General features: G+C 36.7%; 1 protein-coding gene across 1 annotated transcript; it reads right to left on the bottom strand.

Moving 5' to 3' along the window:
* Nucleotides 1–3,466: 3,466 nt before the first annotated feature.
* LOC121413486 (cell division cycle 5-like protein) lies at nucleotides 3,467–18,411 on the bottom strand. Its single transcript, XM_041606308.1, has 16 exons — nucleotides 18,302–18,411; nucleotides 16,455–16,558; nucleotides 15,719–15,880; nucleotides 12,947–13,077; nucleotides 12,161–12,489; nucleotides 11,288–11,367; nucleotides 10,873–10,948; nucleotides 10,297–10,458; nucleotides 9,548–9,722; nucleotides 8,732–8,874; nucleotides 8,198–8,378; nucleotides 7,512–7,633; nucleotides 6,267–6,452; nucleotides 5,764–5,961; nucleotides 5,279–5,491; nucleotides 3,467–4,210 (listed from the first exon to the last, which is right to left on the bottom strand). Exons 1-16 carry the CDS (start codon nucleotides 18,344–18,346, stop codon nucleotides 4,070–4,072), a joined length of 2,448 nt encoding a protein of 815 aa, XP_041462242.1. The 5' UTR covers nucleotides 18,347–18,411; the 3' UTR covers nucleotides 3,467–4,069.
* Between the last annotated feature and the right edge of the window lie 54 nt (nucleotides 18,412–18,465).

The raw sequence follows: 18,465 nt of genomic DNA, 5'->3' as shown, positions 1-18,465 counted from the left end.
AAGGGAATTTGATAAGAAATACTAAAAATCAGGGAATTTTGATCAGCCCTGAAGTTGAAATCGTGGTAGTCAGTCAGACTCTATTATATATTGTTGCATATCAAAACAACATCCATGTTATGGTGGTACTAATTAGTTTCACATTATTGTTTATATACTGAAAATACATGTAATTCACTGCAACAACTTAGAAAACATGCGAAACTGGGAATGGGTTTAAATAATTATCAGGGAATTTTTAAACTTCATCAGGGAAAAATCAGGGAATTTTGTCTTCTTGAAAAGCTGGGAACCCTGATTTTGATTCGCCATTGCTTGCTTGTTAGCCAACTTCCCATAACCAGAGCCACATTTTTTCCAAAACCCAATTCATCATCAGCAAAGCAATGAGTATGCCAGTAAAAATCAGCTGGCAAGGACTTTGCATTAATTCTGCTATAAATGCATTATGTGGATTTCCGGCACTCCCATTGTTTTGTATTCATTGAAATTTGGAATAAAAGAACCTGGCTGGATTTCCTGTGAGGAAGTGTGGCTCAGACTATTGGACTATTGGTACATTAGGTGCCTTTTCTGTTCCAGATATTGGTACTTTAATAGTAAGTCTTCATTTTAAGCAGGAGGCAGAAATTTTTGTATAGGTTTTATGCCTCGGATACATTCAAATTTGTGGATTTATTTGGATAGATTTCCAAGTAATGTTGAACTACATATGGCATCACCTTCTATTGTTGTATCTGTACATATACTCTGCAGAGGTAAATTGCCAATTCATCTACTGCCAACTCGTCCACTCACCACATGGTCTACTTTCATTTGGTCTAATGCCATCCCTTTCATCAACATATTGTCTAACAACCATTTGGTCCATTCACCATTTGGTCCAATCATCACTTTGTCTAATCACCATTTCGTTTATGGCCATTTCTTCTCATAACCAGTTGGTGTATTAATATTGATTTCATTTTCATTCATTTTGCACTTTTAACACTTATTCCAATTAAGACCAAATGGTATATGGACCAACTGGTTATTAGACGGAATGGCATTAGACTAAATGAAAGTAGGCCATGTGGTGAATGGACGAACTGATTGGAGACCAAATGATAGATGAGTTGGCAGTTGGACGAATTGGCATTAGACGAATTGGAAATAAACCCTCTGCAGATATCCCCCCCCCAAAAAAAAAAAGTACATTAAGTAGGATAACACATGTCATTAATTGTATATAGAAAAATCATTGCACACTCATTTAATTACTTATTTTATAACTCACTTTTATTTATGTCTGTCATATGCCATTTGTACAAATCCCAATAAATACTCTATATATGATTAAATTGTGTGCTCTCTTCCGTTTCTTGTATTTTTTGTCCTACCATTCCTTGGTTGGATTCCTCTTTAAAATGCCTTTCTCTGCCAATCCAAAATCTGTATGGAAAAAAATATTTATTTTCATCAGTCAACCCCTAGAATTTTCCCCATCTCTGCCCCCGCCATTTAATCTCCCCACTCCCCCCTCCATTCTTTCTCCTTCCCTCCCATTTCTTTGTCTCTCTCCCTATTCCTATTCTTTCCTTTAAGTTCTGTATCACATCACTTCATTAGCAGATAATACAAACGCACCGCAAATCAGAGAAATGATCGCTCCAAATGAAAGTAAAATTATATGTACAATTTGACATGTCAAGAATTTATTTCTGCACATAATTGAATGATTGCTCTTAATACTTTATATACAATAAACATACCATACAATCAGTGACCCTCATGAGACTGTACTTTACAACTATTCTTTCTATTTTCCAGATCGTTCAGAAGATAATTATGACAATGCAATACCTCTAACAAATACCCACCCTACTGCTTGCATACCAAGAAAATAGAAACAAAATTGGTGAAGCTAAATGCAACACATCCCTCCAACACCAGTGTGAATCCTTGAATCTCAAAGTGACAGATAATTTATCTCTTTTTATTTTACACTTTTACACTAGAATGTCTATCAAGTGATGTCCTGTCCAAACTCTGATCACAAAAATGAACCAACTGCTCAAACCGAAGATATTCTCTTTCAGTTCAATACAATATAATAGCAGCCATTATTTTTCCCTCTCAACTTTTTTTTAATTAACGATAAAACGTCTTTTAGCAGTAACAAATCACCTTTTTAAGAATAAGAGCCAATTTCTTGTACATCTCTCAATGAGCATCCCAGCCAGCTTTAGATAAATTGAGAATAATGCTTTACATGTTGAATAAATGCAATATCATATGTAATCTATAGTACATCTCATAAAGCTTTGGCAAAGACACAATTATTTCATGAGGAAGTTTGTATTATGCATGGAACATTCATGGGAGAAGTTCTTTACAATTCATGGTATTGTGGAACAGTTATCTGCACCACATGCAAACCTTCAAATTGCAAAGATGTATTCAATGTGTGTATGGTAAACTTAGATTTTCAAGCATAAAATTCAAATTTAGAAATAACTAAATAAACAATTGAAAATTCCCCAAATTACCTCGATTTAAATTTTCTTTAAATTAGATAATAAATGACCAACTCAATGCAGCCCAGCGTTACAAATTTGCAATGCCAATTAAATCAATTCCTAACTGTCTATGAAACAAAGAAATTGTGTCGTTTTCCTGTGGAATCATACAGCATGGAAGTGATTCAGTTTGATATGTATACAGATACATTTTAAAATACCTGGGAAGTCATATTACTTGAATGTCTTCAACATAATTAGATAATTTCAATCAGAATCTAAACAAAATGTCCAAATCTTCAAGAAAAATGTAATAAAAATTTTGAGAAACAGAATCATAATTCAATTTTCATCTCACTCAAGAGTACTCAAGTATTCTGACTAAAATGAGAATATTTCTACCAAAAGTGTTTTGGTGTTTTCAGTGAGTGGACCCTTTTCAGAACCAAATTTATTTGAAAAGATAGTGTGCTATTAATCTGCAAGCTGCAATGAAATGAGGATTTTGCAATTATCATTAGATGACTAACAGTCTGAACTCCTAATTAATCTCTTCATAAAAAATATTGAACAAGAGAGTTCTGGGCCCCGTCTTGCCAAGTGTTGCCATTGATCCAATCAACCACAACTATGGAAAGCCAGCAACATCAACATCTAAAATGCATGTTTCTTCAAAATATTTTCTAACTATGATGTTTATTCATACATGCATTGTTTTCTTGGAAATTCAGCATATTTCTCTTTGTGTACAAAATGTCATTTTAGAAATTTCTTGTAGAAAATATCATGACAATAATGGATTTCCATATAATTGCGGCTGATCGGGACAAACGTTACTCCTGAGGGGTGTCTCCAAGAGACTCAAGCAAGAATAAAACTCCAAAATATTTCATGAAGAAGTTTGTATCATGCATGGACATTCATGGGAGAAGTTCTTTACAATTCTTGGTGTTGTGGAACAGTTTTACAGTTATCTGCACCACCATTCAAACCTGCATTCCAAGTTGCATGTGGCACATAACATATCAATACTAGGTAGATTGCAATCATGGGGCGCTCTACCACAAATCAATCAATGAGATAATGGATCAAATATCAAATGAACCTTGGTACTTGTGCATGACTACAAAGGCCACCGCACACCTTACGACCCGACTGGTCTGCAACTGAGTGAGGGGAGATGAATCGCAAGGTAGTCATAAGCCTCGACACCGCACATCTTGTGATCAGACCGCCATGTTGTCTGAGACTAACGGATGTGCTTTTTGCCATAGCAACTCAGAAAATGGCACTTACTACTGCGTATGCACTTTGTATGTCGTATACGCGTTGGATTGAGCTTGGGTTCCATCATAAGGATTTGACAAGTCAAATCCTTATGATTTTTCTTGCAATTTGTCTCTGACCGGTCTGTGACTCTCAAGCGGACAAGAGCTGTGACGTCACATCTCTCCTCACTCAGTCGCAAGCCAGTCGTAGACCAGTCGGCTCATAAGGTGTGCGGTGGCATTACGTCAGATTTAGATCTTTATGAAACTCCACTCCCTCCCTTGAATTTCATCATCTTTGAATTAGAACTTTGGTCCAGACTGTTGCATCTCTAACTTGGTAATCTGTGCGCTGAGCATCTCTCTTTCAAACATGAGATCAGAGTAACGTTGTTGGAGCTCCCTCTCTCGGTCACTCTGGCGCTTTACATCCTCTCGAAGGGACTGAAAAGGAAAGCAGAACAAAAGGGTAATTATCGCAATAGTCAATAAAATCAAGAAAATTACCTGGGGGTGCTTCATAAATATTTACATATGACTTAGAATCGCACTTAAATGCCGACATGTATGCGATATGCGACGCGCGATTTTATTGATTAATACGCAGTATTAAGCGTCCTTTTGGCATGATCTGACCAATGTGGTCATGCTTTCTATATGGCACACAACTAGGCATTTAAATGCAACTTTTAAGTGTGAAACAACCCCCTGTGCCCTATTGCTTAAAGGTTATTATCATGGTAACTATGATGGTGGCAAAGCTCTGCAGCCAATCAAAATCGAGCATTTCATGGCAGTTAGCATTGGATGCCAAAGTTACCATTAAAGTAGTGTTTAAGCAATGGCCTAGGTATGCAAAATTTGTTTTTCATATGTAACTAACTACAAGTTTGAAATCAAACTGATATTGAGTTTATTGCTAGGATGCATGCAACACCATCTCAATATATTATAAGATAAAAAAACATCTCTGTCTAAACATCTTACTAAGGTAATTTGTTGCATCCAGCAAAAGGATATATTGAAAACAAGGAAACTTAACATCTATACATCACATGACCATCCACAAATCATAAACTTCTACTTTTGACCATCCACGAATCATAAACTTCTACTTTTGAGAAATTTACAACTTGCGCAGTCTCCCAAAATAAATTATTTGATTTTCTAACTACTACAATTATCCTTCTTGCCAGTACCCATACATGGTTCATACATAAATGCAAATAAAAGTCTACGGACTTTGAAACAGAGGGTCGTGGGTTCGAATCCCAGCCATGGCATAATTTTCTTCAGCAAAAAACTGATCCACAATGTGCTGCACTAAACCCAGGTGAGGTAAATGGGTACTGGTAGGAAGTAATTCCTCAGGAAGCTGTGTGCGCTGTGAACGCCTAGCTTAGCCTGGTAATACAGGAGCACCTTGAGCACCTCACAAGGTGGATATGTGCACAATATAAATACCCTATCATTATTACTATTAATAAAAGCCCTACAAAAAGACTTTCTTACTTCCATCCTCTTTGGAATAGCAATATCTTCATTGCTCTGTAGTTCTTGGAATGTACAGAGTTCTACATAGGCTTGTTCAACCTCCTCTTGGATCTCAGCCAGCTGTTTGGTGAGTCCTTGAGCTCGAGATTGGTAGCCTCCAAGCAAGATCTTTAGTTTCTTCTCAAGCTTAGCCGCTCTCTTTGCCTCTCTTGTCATCACACCACGATTAGACTGGAAAGAAAAAAAATATAATCGAGTGAATATGATGTCCAGATTGCTTTCTAAAATACACAAAGTAAGCTCTTTGCTTTTGTCAAGCTAAGCAGCACTCAAGTCACTGAAATGAATAGTAGAGGATATATTTTTACCACTTGTGAGAGGTGATCAATAGGTACTGAAGGCAATAGAATCCATTGCTTTTCAATTCATCATATCTTTCGGCCCCAATCTCCAGAGATCCCAAATATATCAAAAACTTATTACAATGCATACATGTGTCATACCTCAAGTTTCTTCTCTGCCGATTCAATCCTGTCTTTCTTGCTGGCCATGTTGGCTCTGGTGTATTTGTTCTTAGATGGAATGTAAAGCACCTGACCCAGGCATTCTTCCCACACCTGGGTATAGGCCTCTTTAGGGAGATCACCGTGGGCCATGCCGGTTTTCACGACTTCCATCTCAGCTTTTAATAACTCATTGGCCTGTGGAGAGAAAACAATGGACAAATAAAGACAGTGAAATCTAAGTGATGCAAGAAAAGATACATAAGAATACCAGAGCAGCATTTCATCAATAGATTTATCTGTGATTTTTCATGTACCATTTTGCTTTCATAATTTTCTTTAAAATTTAGTGTGCTTCTCTTTGTTTACAAAGGACAATGAGCAAATTTCCTGAAGAAAAAGTTACAACATTGATGGATTTCCACATACTTAAGGTTGATCAAATCAATTGTAACTCTTTGTAAGACGTGGGGCTCTGAGCTTCATTGAAGTTGACTACTTACTTTTTTCATATCTTCCTCCTCATACTGGTGATAAGGATGATGTTCAAGGTATGCTGCATGTGCAGCTGGGTTAGTCTTACTGGTAGGTTTATCACCTTTCTTCATCCCTGGCTGATCCCCTACAGGGTTCTTCAAGGCGTCGTAATGCAGCATCGTTATCATCTCAACCTTGATCATCTCCTCAGCCTGCGATGTAAATGATATTATTCAAAATCAGTGAAAGGTATTGTGGATATTAAGAACTTCATCAGTTGTGATTGAATATATATATATATATACTCCATACTACTGATCTCAAATATAATTATGAAGGAGACCCGTACACGTACATCGCCAAGATATACATATACCATTATTCTAAAGGATTCCTTCAAACCATACATGTTTGTTTCATCATGACTTTCTTTACCCTTATATAATATAATATATATGCATAAAGAGACCAGGGGGCCGTTGCAGAAAGAGTTGCGTTTAAACGCAAGTCAAAAAATCAATCGCAAGTCTCGAATGCGCGCTGTTGATTGGTTGAAAATCAAGTTGCGCATGATTTTTAGAGTTGCGATCGATTGTAACTCTTTCTGCAACGGGCCCCAGGTCCACCGTTTCCATTCCAAACAAATGGCAGGTCAAACATGGATTACAAAACAAGTAACACATATACCAATGTAGAAAATTGTCTAGAGTAACATAAATGCAGGAAGATAATCAGTTAAAGCTGTCATTGATAACACGTTGGAAAAACCCCCACTTTATCAATTTTCTATATTAGAGTTGGAAATGTAAATGGGAATCCATTCCATCCCTAAATCCCATTGTCCATCCATCAACTCATCCATACATCTTATTCATCTCTCTGTTCAAGATTCTATCTATTCATGCAATCTTTCATCTATTCAGTCAATTCATTCATCCATCCATCTATCCATTCATTCATTTTAGTCATCCTTTCATCTATCCTTTTATTCATCCATCCATCTATTCATTCATTAATCCATCCAATCATCCATCCATCCATTAGTTCTTCTATCTATTCATTCATCCATCCTTCTAATCATCCATCCATTCATCCACACATCCAACTATGCCTTCATCTGTAAATTCATCTATTCATTTATCCTTTCATCCTCTCATTCATAAATTCATCCACAAAGTCATCCTGTCTGTCATCAGTACATGACACATCCTTACAAATTCCAAAGACAACACATTTATTCAGAACGTTTGAAGATCAGTAAGGTCCCTCACCTTCTGTAGCTCTGTAATAGGAGTCTCAAGGTCCTTTGGTCTCAGTATAGATGTGTTGATATCCACAGGCCTTGGAAGACCTCTCTGAAGAGGCTGAGATCTACTCCTTAATTCCTTCTCTCCTGCAACATTCATAATAAGAAATCATATTTAAAGAGACATGTCTGGTTACTATATCCATGATTGTATTCAAATATCGAAACATGCAAAGCATTCTAACTGACAGACTAATGGCAAACACCTACCATATCACAGAGTATCAATCAAACTACAATCATTTTCGTTTTGGTCCTAGCTCTTCCATTTTGTGCAATTTCCAATAGTCGACCTCGAAAAGATGAGTGGTCATGGTATTGACATCCTTTAACCTTGTTATCATAACATTTTAATGTCATTCATAACGGTGAAATGAATTCAGTATCAGTGAGTTGGATCAAAACTCATTTTAAAGCCATGTGATAGACTCCAGTCATAACATATCGGTACTCTTCAACTAATCACTTAAGGGTGAATTTAAAAGGGGTGCATTTGAGTAATTCACTTAAACTTTCTGATGAAATAAAAAAAGTTTACTTGAGCAGACAACCTTAATCACTTGTTTTTTGGCTAAAAAAGCAAATATGTCATTCAAAAGCCAAATCATGGTGCTAAAGATTTCACAGCAAAGTCTCCAAAGAAGGACTTACTCTCTTCTGCCAGCTTTGCAAGTCGTCTATTCTCCACATCCGATGCATCCTCTATGAAGTTTGAATTATCTTGAGGCTCTTCTAACAGCTTCTCATCATTCTCTGGTATCACAATCTCAAAATCATTCCTTGGAGCTGGCAGTGAAGATAGGCCTCGCCGAAGGCTGGCCTTCAATTCCCTCTGAAATAAAAACAAAGCAATTTGAAGGAAAGGTATCATTAGCATTTTAAGGGAAATTCAATACAAGCATGACACACTATGAGAGGACTGGGCTCCATCTTTTACAATACAGTTTATACTTTAGCCTGTTTATCCAGGTGCTCTTTTTTCAAATAGACTAGAATTTAATTCTGTAACAAAAATAAGTTATGTAATGTTCTGTACAGTGCTTTTTCTTCTCCTTGACTCCATGGTCATTATCTCCCCATCCCTGGCCCGAAATTCACCATGTTGGATGAGAACAAACAGACATAAGACAAAGTGGGTGTAGACCAAATGGCAATGTAACATACAATCTAGTGTTAATAACGTACCTGTTGTTGTTTGGCACTGTGTACACTATCAAATTCCATAAGTGCTTCTTCGGGATTGATGTTGAGTTTGTCACGTAGCGGAGTCTGACCTGGGGTTTGGCCTCCACCAGTGCCCATCCGTGGGGTCATCCGAGGGGTCAAACCTGATAAGAGGGAATAGTTTACTACTAATCAACCCCAAATTAATAATAACAATAATATTGATGCAGTTCACCTGGGTAGTGTAGCACAATGTGGATAGATATCTTGCCGAAGGAAATTAAGCAATGGCTGGCATTGGAACCCTCGACCCTCTGTTTCAAAGTCAGAAGACTAATCCAATGGGCCACAATGCTAAAAAAAATTTCCTGTCCCACTTTTTTTCTCATACTTATGAGGGAGAATCAGAGAAAAAGGATAGATCCAAATCAATAGAAAGGGATATATAAACTAGCAGTCTTGGCCTACTGGGAAATTTAATTGATGTTTTATTTGATTAGCTTTTTTCTTCAAATGGGCAACACTATATTTTTTTCAATGCGGCTTTTTTTTCTATTTGAGTTCATGAATTAAATATAAATAGAGAAATATAAACAATGTCCTTATGAATCAAGTGATTATTCTCCTTATACAAAAAATGGCATTGGAGGAAAGATGCAGATGCATTAAAATATGCAGATATTGTTAACTCTTTCTCTTATAGGACTTTTAAGGCTCTACACCAAAAGTCACTGGACAAATAACAAAAATATTATCACTCTACTCGAAACTCTGAATATATCTCCATGCGTAACTGTCTCTACAAATTTGAATAAAATAATGTGAAATTGAACATACTTGCTTGTGACTCATGACCTGGTGTTCTGAATGGTGTATTGAACGCCATGTTAGGTGTCTGTGTAGCTTGTCTCTTAGGCGTGATACCATCAAAATCACTGCTTCCTACTGCTGTGTTCATACCTCCTTTCAATGGCGTTTCAACATTCTGCAGTGCAAGGATGTTCTGTGCCTCCTGAACACAGATAGATGAGTTGAAAGATAAATCATTAGAAGTGCATCTCTAAATACACTATTACAATAGCAAGTGTTTGGGAAGAAAATTGACAAATATATTTACTAGAGTATAACCCTTTTGACTTATGAATTCTATCATTCCCATAGGCTTTGTACATGGACCAACCAGTTCCAATAGGTAATGGATAAATCCTTAATCTTCACTACCAGATTCCTATTACCCTTATAATTATGTGGCACTTTGTCAGCCAGTATAGAATAATAATAATATGCAACATTTACATAGGGCTTAATGCAATTTTTTCTAAGTGCTCTTACTATTACCCACAGCTTTAGCACAGCTATCCGATCAGGTGCTCAGACAAACAAGGAATTCCTTCAAGACATTTCTCCAAGAAATTCAAAGAATTCCTTCCCACCGGATGAGTTACAATTACTACCTTGCACAGATTCATGAAATTCATCAAATGCAACTAGAGAAGATTTACTAGTCAACATTTGACACATAAATAGCCACTGATCCTCGACCATAGGGGGGGGCAAGAAAGGAAGAATGTCAAGGTGATGATTACCTGAAGTACTGTATCATGTGTAGCAGGAGTGCGAGGTGTTCTGAGATTAGCTGGTCCTGGGGTCATCGTGTAGTCTGAAAGAAGAGCATCCGAAGCACCATTGACTGCTCCTTCCTCAGCGATCTGACGGGCATTCTCACTAGCCTGACCAAGCTTCACAACCTATATAGACAAAAGATTTGGTGTTACTCCATTGAATAAAAGACGTCTTTGATACTCATACAAACCAAACAAATAACAAACACATTGCACATTTACCTATTTCAACTGGATGCTTTCAGACCTTGGCCATAAAAGGCCTGAAAGTCAAGTTACGGACATGCCTTGACCCTATGATCCCTACTTGTTTTCATAAACTAGGTTTTCAAACATTGAAGAAGGCTTCGAAGAGAAAAACTTGAATAACAGTGGTTTCATATAATTTGAAGAGGGAGAAGGCCAAATCTACAATTCAAATCCTGATTGATGCTCTTGAATAAGATGGAATTTCTAAAAATAGGCCTACGTTTACTCAGAGACGATATATTTATCATTTATTGCATAGAAAGCAAGATTACATCTCATCTTAAAACTTACCTCTTCTAACTCAGCATCAGATATTTGTGGAGTAGGCAAGACAAGTTTGCTACGCTTCTTCATTGGCTCAGCCATCCTATGAAAACAAATGAAACAATGCATACCATAGCATAAAAATAAGTCAGACCATGGAATATCTAATAGCAGTGAAAGCTTATTCACTACAGGTCATTCTGAAAACAAAACAAAATAACATATCAGAGTAAGTAATTTGCTACTCTCAAACAGTATGAGCAAATAAATAATTTGCATGATAGTTTCTTTTGTATTATAAAAGATTTCCTTTAATGTTGCCATGCTAATAACTTCAGCGATTAGATTATTTCATGCTTTTCCATTTTGATGAAATATCTTTGTAAACAAGCTTTGTATCATCGCACTTGTACATAAATTCAAATGAAAATTCTACACTTACTTGTTTGTCATAGCGATAGCTCCAGGCAAATCATTCTCTTTCCTCTTCTTCAACTTCTGTCTATCCTTCTTTCGTTCTCTCTGTCAGTGAAATTGAAATAAGAATTGCTGATGAAATTATAGATTTATATGGGTAAAATCATCGAGGACATCAACATGAAGTGCTCCACAATGAGAAAAATGTAATCTAAAATAGTTCATTTATTCATATAGTCTTTCCACAACAAATTCATAGGTCATATGATACTGTGCCTTTTCCTTTTGGTTACAAAGTGTTGTACACACACTACTCCATGTTTGGGCCAATAAAACAATAATTAGAATGGACAGCTTATTCCATGCAATTCATTGTCCTCTTTAGCAAAATAGATATATCTAAATATCTAAAGATCATAAATAACCAGTGATTTTTAATTCCCAATGAAAGTATAAGCTGTAATTTTTTTCAGGCAAAATTGGTATTTCGTTAAAGATTTTTTTAATTACAAAAAATATCATTTTTGCAATGGTAATCACTTCATGCCTCAATTTTATATCTCAATCTTCTACAAATTGTTTTACCTTTTTGGTAAACACAAATGAGGGAGTGTGTCTTTTTGTGTCCCATCATGTCAGGATTCTACTTTATGATTGATTTCACTGTTTTGTTCTTCTTTTTTTCCCTTTTTTTGGTCAGACAGTTCTTTCCAGTAATTTCACTTCACAATTTACTCTTTTAACAACGGTTTACGAAGATATAGAAATGAATTACATTTGCTATCAGTTTATCAACCAATCAATGATTTACTCATTTAATCAATTCAATTAATCAGCAAATAATCAATCATCTATTTCATGTATTCATCAATCAATTGTTAAAAAACATGGGATGTACCTCTTCAATCTCATCTCTACGAGCTTGGTCCATGTCCTCTCTCCTAAGCCGCTTGAAGTTTGGATCCACAGGTGCGACCACTTCATCAGCTGTGTTGTAAAACCCTGGTGCTGGCTTCTTCTCAAACGGAATCTCAGCATTGTAATCAACGCCGCGCTTCTTGCGCCTCTTCTTGTTGACCTCGATACCTGCTGCCCGGAGTTCCCTACGCTTCTGAAGAGCTGCAAGACGTCGCGCTTCCTCAAGCTGCTTTTCACGAGCCTTCCGCTTGGCCTTCTTACCCTGCGTGTTGGCTAGACGAGCACGGGCTTCTGATAACATCTCAAGTTCTATATTGAGGATGTAAAACCGACAAAACAGTTGTAAGAAATGAGATCAAATTTACATTCAAGTTTTTATTTGATACATCTGTTACTATATCCACATTGAGATGTACATTACAAACCCTAACAAAGTTTAAACAGGCAATTGTGCAAAAAATACTCCATTTTATAACCGGTAATCACTATCCACAATTTTCCTCATCTCGTTAGGCTTGTCTAATATCATATTTGTATAAGGTCTATTTTGAACCAGGTGTGGTTAATTGTCAGGAATTTATTCCTAGAAACGTTTGTGTACTGTAAAAGTATGCAGGCTAAAACCACAGGAATGATATCAAGTCTTTTGAAAGCACGTTAGTTGTTTACATGAAATTGTGATATGCCCTATTAATGTACAAGAATTAAATATAACAGCTATTTTACTTTGTTTCAGGGGATAGTTTATAGTCTTTTCATTTCTTACCATCTTCATCCATATCAATAGGATCAGGTCTAGCTGGTTTAGTCTCTGGGTTAGGATCTATCTCTCCTGGTTTCAGCTTCCTCGGATCATCCATTGTATCCCCATCACCCTCCTTCTTCTGCGCTTGATCACTGGTCATTCAAATAATACCAACATTTCAAATGTACAACTGCTCAATAACTTAGTTCTAACAGAAACTATTTACTCATGATTAAAAAAATATTTCTATTAAGACTTTCTATACCTTATTTCTAAGCCTGAGTCATATCGATTATTTTGAAAACCGGTGTTCGACAGCTCTAATTCGATCGAACATCGATGCATCGAATATTGAAGGCGGGGAAAATTTAGTCTTTTGTTTTTGCGTCGATGCGATGCGCTTTGCATATGCACTACGCACTGACGGTATGCGCTGGCGTTGGCTGGGTGAGTGTTGCACAAGCAGATGACAGAGCAAAGTTCGTTTGTATTTTCCATGATCACAAAACACACAAAAAAGGCCGGGGACCAAAGCAGAATTCTTCCCAAAATATCTTCAACAAAGATATTTGCAGATGACAACATATAAGTTCAAAATGAAACAATAAAAAAGACATGAATCACACAGAGTCGATCCGAATGATTTTCGGTCGACTAGCATTCGCAGTCCATTCACCAGCCCCGTCCGCAGCTCCGTACACTCACTCTCCCGAAACGACAGGCGTGCTTGGCGTCAGCGCCAGCAAACAAGTCCAATCAACGGAGAGTGCTGTAACTTGCCTGAGATTGTGTAGTTGGATCCAAAATGAGCTCCAAATAAATTTATGGGAATAAATACGTAATTTTCTCTTGATGGTCATTTGAATTGCTATTCAATGCTGATATAACGATTGTGAGGAAAGATTGTGGAATATGAGTTATGACGATGTTCGAGAATTAATCCTGATAATGACAATCCAGTTTTTTTAGACGCAATTATGAGCATGCGATCAAAATAAATACGAATGTTTCGAATCGAGCCCTAAATTCATCTAAATTATTACGATTTAACAAGATTTTATGGTCATACTAAGAATATTGACGATGTCAGCAAAGTATGTTATGTTCATATGGAAGAAATAATACTGGGATTATTTCTATTGTTATTCCATCTCTGGACGTCTCCTCCAAGCTCCGAGAAAATAAGCACAATGCGCATGCGTGTTTGATGACGTATGACATATTTTCCCATTCATGAAATCAGAGCCCAAAAATGGGCACAAACTAGCTTCAAATTGATGGGAAAAAATATCAAACGCAATTTTCTCTGTTTTGTCATGTTAAATGTTATTATATGGTGATATTACGAACTTGAACAGAGTTTTTGCATGTAGACAATGTTCGAGAATCAATCCTGACGTGATGATTATTTTTTTTAGACAAGTGCACTAGCTCGACTCAAGTCAAGTCGATCGTCATGAGATGTCCGCCATTGAAAATTGAAACGAAATACAAACGTTTCACATCAAGCTCTAAATTCATATTAATGATTATCATATGCAAATTATTGTTAAATATTACGATTAAATAATGTTCTATGGTCATGATTTTAATATTGTTCATGAAAGCAAGATTTATTTTACGTTGATCGCGTCAATTTCCGGCCATTTTCTGGTTTGATTAAAGAACAGTACTGCGCATGCACGATCGATGGCCATGACTTCCATTCATGAATTCATCGTGCATAAATTATCTCGGCACGAGCAGACGAGTAAGACTCGAACTATGATTGAAATAAACTTCAAATTAATGGTGAATAGCATCATAATTACTCATTCGGTTTCATTTTGGGGGCAATAGAAATCAAGTAAGTAGTAGTAAAGTTGGACATTACTGATATTTTGATGATTGTGTAAACCAAACGAATCGGCCGGCCGACGTATTTTTTTTTTTTTTTTCGATGCACCGATTTTGCAAAATCTGCACCGGTGTTCGATGACATCGATCGAACACCGATTTTAAAATCGATTCGACTCAGGCTTACTTATTTCATACATGTGTATATCTAAAAAGGTAATATTAGGAAATAAATTTCACATGTGTGCTCTCAAACTTGAAGTCAAGACTTTCATCTGTATTCATGAGACTTTTGATTTTACAGATGTGTATCGCATGGGATAATTTTATCTGGGACAAACCTTTTATATCACCATTCATAAGACATGACAAGGCAGTGACAATAAATTGCCTTGCTCATGGGCACATGTGCTATGGTAAGGTTTTGAACCCTGTACCTTCATGTGTAATAGGGTTCCTTTGACCACTTGGCCATGACAGCTCCACAAAGGCTGTCATTTTATTAAAACAAAGGTACGAGCCTAAATCATAGTTTGATATCAATACTCATTCATTTTCCATCAACAGTGAATGTTATATCTTTTACAATCAAGCAAGCAAACAGTATGGCCTCTGTGTCTCAATTTCAATTTGAAATACATGCACATGCTGTATGATTGGTTTGTTACATATATGTGTTCCTCAAATTTCTGAATAAATAACAACTGTTAATATGAACACATAAACATGTAAAGTGATGATCTAGATACCAAACCAATATATCAATAGGTTTGCAATAGATTATCATACATTCATAAATGAGTTATGACAAATAGAATTTCATTGTTTGGCAGAGCAATTGTGAACAAAACTGCACAATACAGAAATGATCAGAGCACAAGGATTACAATTTAATAACAATTTCAAATTCCAAAGGCCTATAATTAGATTTAAAATCTCATTAAAGACGTAACTTACAGTAAGATTTCATATCTCTCCAGACACTGAGCTGCAGTACGTCCCACAATGGGTGCAATGGTCCTCCATTGGGTGGGCATGAGTTTAGCCAGGTGTAGGAGCTTCTCATCTTCCTCTCGACTCCATTCTGTTTTCTTGATACTTGGATCCAGCCATTCAAACCTAAGAGCAAGAGAAATGACGAATTCTAATTTCAACGCACAATTTATCTACTAAGCAGATGAAATATCTACATATTTGATAAAGGAATACCTTCCATACGGACAGTTTTAAGAAAACGCTACATCCCCATCAGGGTGCTACATAACTCTTTAAAAGCACTTGCCCAGTCGGGCAAGTAAATCTTTAAACAGTTGGAATATACTTGCCCAAAATCTACTTCACTTACCCAAAAAAAATCCTTGAAAAAAAAAGTTTTACCTCTTCAAAAGAAAGCTTTGCGGTATTATAAACCATTGCCTTTTTTCTCTCTTTTGGCATGAACTGATATACCTTGTTATTGCAGTTCTTTTTCCAAAGTGATTTTATCTTGCCTGCCATGACCAAAATGAGGGTCAATATCATATATCAAACCTAATTTTGTTCATTCAACTGTGAGAATTTTGCTTGCCCAATTCGGGCAAGTAGTTTTGGTCTTTACTTCAGAACACTTGCCCGACTCTAACTGTAACTTGCCCCAGGCAATCGGGCAAGTGCTTATGTAGCACCCTGCCCATGATAAATTGATGTAACTTACCATCTTGCTTTGCATTGTTTAGCTGATTTCCTGTGTAACAGTGATGCAATTCTAGACCACTGGTTTTTGCCATATTTCATCACAGCTGCTTTGAGGATTTCATCCTAATGCACAAAAGAAATAGGATAATAGGTTATCAAAAAATAAAACCAGTCAAATATGGAATCATACAATAAATATTTTTTATTTATTTCAAAATGCATCTTAATCCACGTGGATATCTATTCATTACCTAAACTTATATGTAACTATTCCATGAATAAATTCTCACCAGAAGAATAAGTCAAGCTTCAAGAGCAGAAGACATGTGGTGGACTTCTGAGGACTGAGGTCATTTGATCTTTAAAACAGGGTTGTATTGTAATATCAAAGTTTTTTGTTTAAAACACTATAAATATTTTAAACATTTTTACCCCAATAAACAATACAATTTTATGATAAATTTGGGGTAAAACTGACCTATATGTAGCTTGACAAAATGTTTTCAAGTTAAATGGATTCTTTCCCGGAATCCCTGTTAAAAAAAAAATGTCCCATAAGATCTCCCCGATCTCGACGTCTCCTATATTTGGTGCATATTTTTAAAAAAAAAAGTTTATATCGTGTATTTCAAATTGATGGCCCTTTTTTATCAAGGCCAGGGCCTGGCCCAGTAATATTGAGTGACATGATTGACTCATTTACCCTTTTTACACATGCTAAAATTTCCTTAACCCCGTACTACAGGTGAGGCTAAATTGCCATTTAGCCCCACCTATAGTACGGGGTTAAGCTTAGCCCACTTTCTTTTTACACAGCATTTTTGCAAAATGGGCTAACCCCACCTACACGTATAGTACAGGATTATTTGGCCCTGCAAAAAAGCAGGGTTATCCCAGCAATTGCGGTGCTAAGAGCGATAGTACGGGGTTAAGATCGCTAGTGTAAAACGAAAGTGGGCTAAGCGCTCCCATTCATGCCCCGCAACAGAGCCTGCCCGTTTTGTCCAATCAGAGGCAAGTATAATGAATATTCATGAACAGCGAACACGGCGATGAGAAAAAGCGCGTGCCATAAGTCAGCGAGTTGGAATTCGTATTTTAATACTTTCCTCATCAACGCACATGAATATTCATGAGCTACCACTAGTCCGGGGTTAGCGAGTTCCGTGTGTGAAAAGCAAGCATTCCTTATCCGGGGTTAGCAATAACAATTTGGCATGTGTAAAAAGGAAAAAAAAAATAGTTAAGGATAGTACAGGGTTAACGATAGTCCAGGGTTAAGAAAATCCTGTGTAAAAAGTGTAATTGAGTATCGCCATCCATCGTCATCGGGACCGTCACCACATCTTTGATTGTCATGATCAATGCAGAGCTACCAAGTCTTACGCATTATGCGTGAGACTCAAGCATTTTGGACTCTTGTTCATCCCCTCAAATCTCTGTCTCACGCAACTATCACAGCCTATTCCCATATTGTACACAATGTCTGTGATCTCACTCAGATTCACAGAAAATCTCACGCATAGCTGGTCTTTGAACTTCAACTCGGCATCTCTGTCAATGATGATGCCTAGTTGAAATAAATTAATTTAATTTAAATTAATGATGCATGTTGAACTTGCCACAATAAAAGTTAAAACCATTTCTTTTTCCTTAATTATGATCCTTCAACACCTTAATTCTCAATTTTCTTTCTCACACTAGGCCCTACCCTAAAATGCACACTACACACTACAAAGCACGTCATTCAGTGCAAAACATGCAAGTTTTTGCAAAGATCGCCGATTTGACTGAAATCTCTGATGGAATTTTCACTAAAACTAACATATATTTAAGGAAGAGTGAGACCAAAACATAAATACTCACTTCAGTGTTCCTCCAAACACCTCCTTTAATCTGGATTCGTGGCATTTTCACAGTCTTTTCTGGTCGAGATTCAGGATTGAGAAGTGAAAAGGGGAATATCACGCAACGAGTGGTAGTGTATGTCCTAGGCGCTAGCCTGAAAAGAAAGAGAGAATGCACTATGC

This window comes from Lytechinus variegatus, chromosome 4 (assembly GCF_018143015.1).
Source record: "Lytechinus variegatus isolate NC3 chromosome 4, Lvar_3.0, whole genome shotgun sequence".
Lineage (NCBI taxonomy): Eukaryota > Metazoa > Echinodermata > Echinoidea > Temnopleuroida > Toxopneustidae > Lytechinus > Lytechinus variegatus.
Note: the sequence above shows the minus strand (reverse complement) of the source record. Positions and strands in the feature narration are given on the sequence as shown.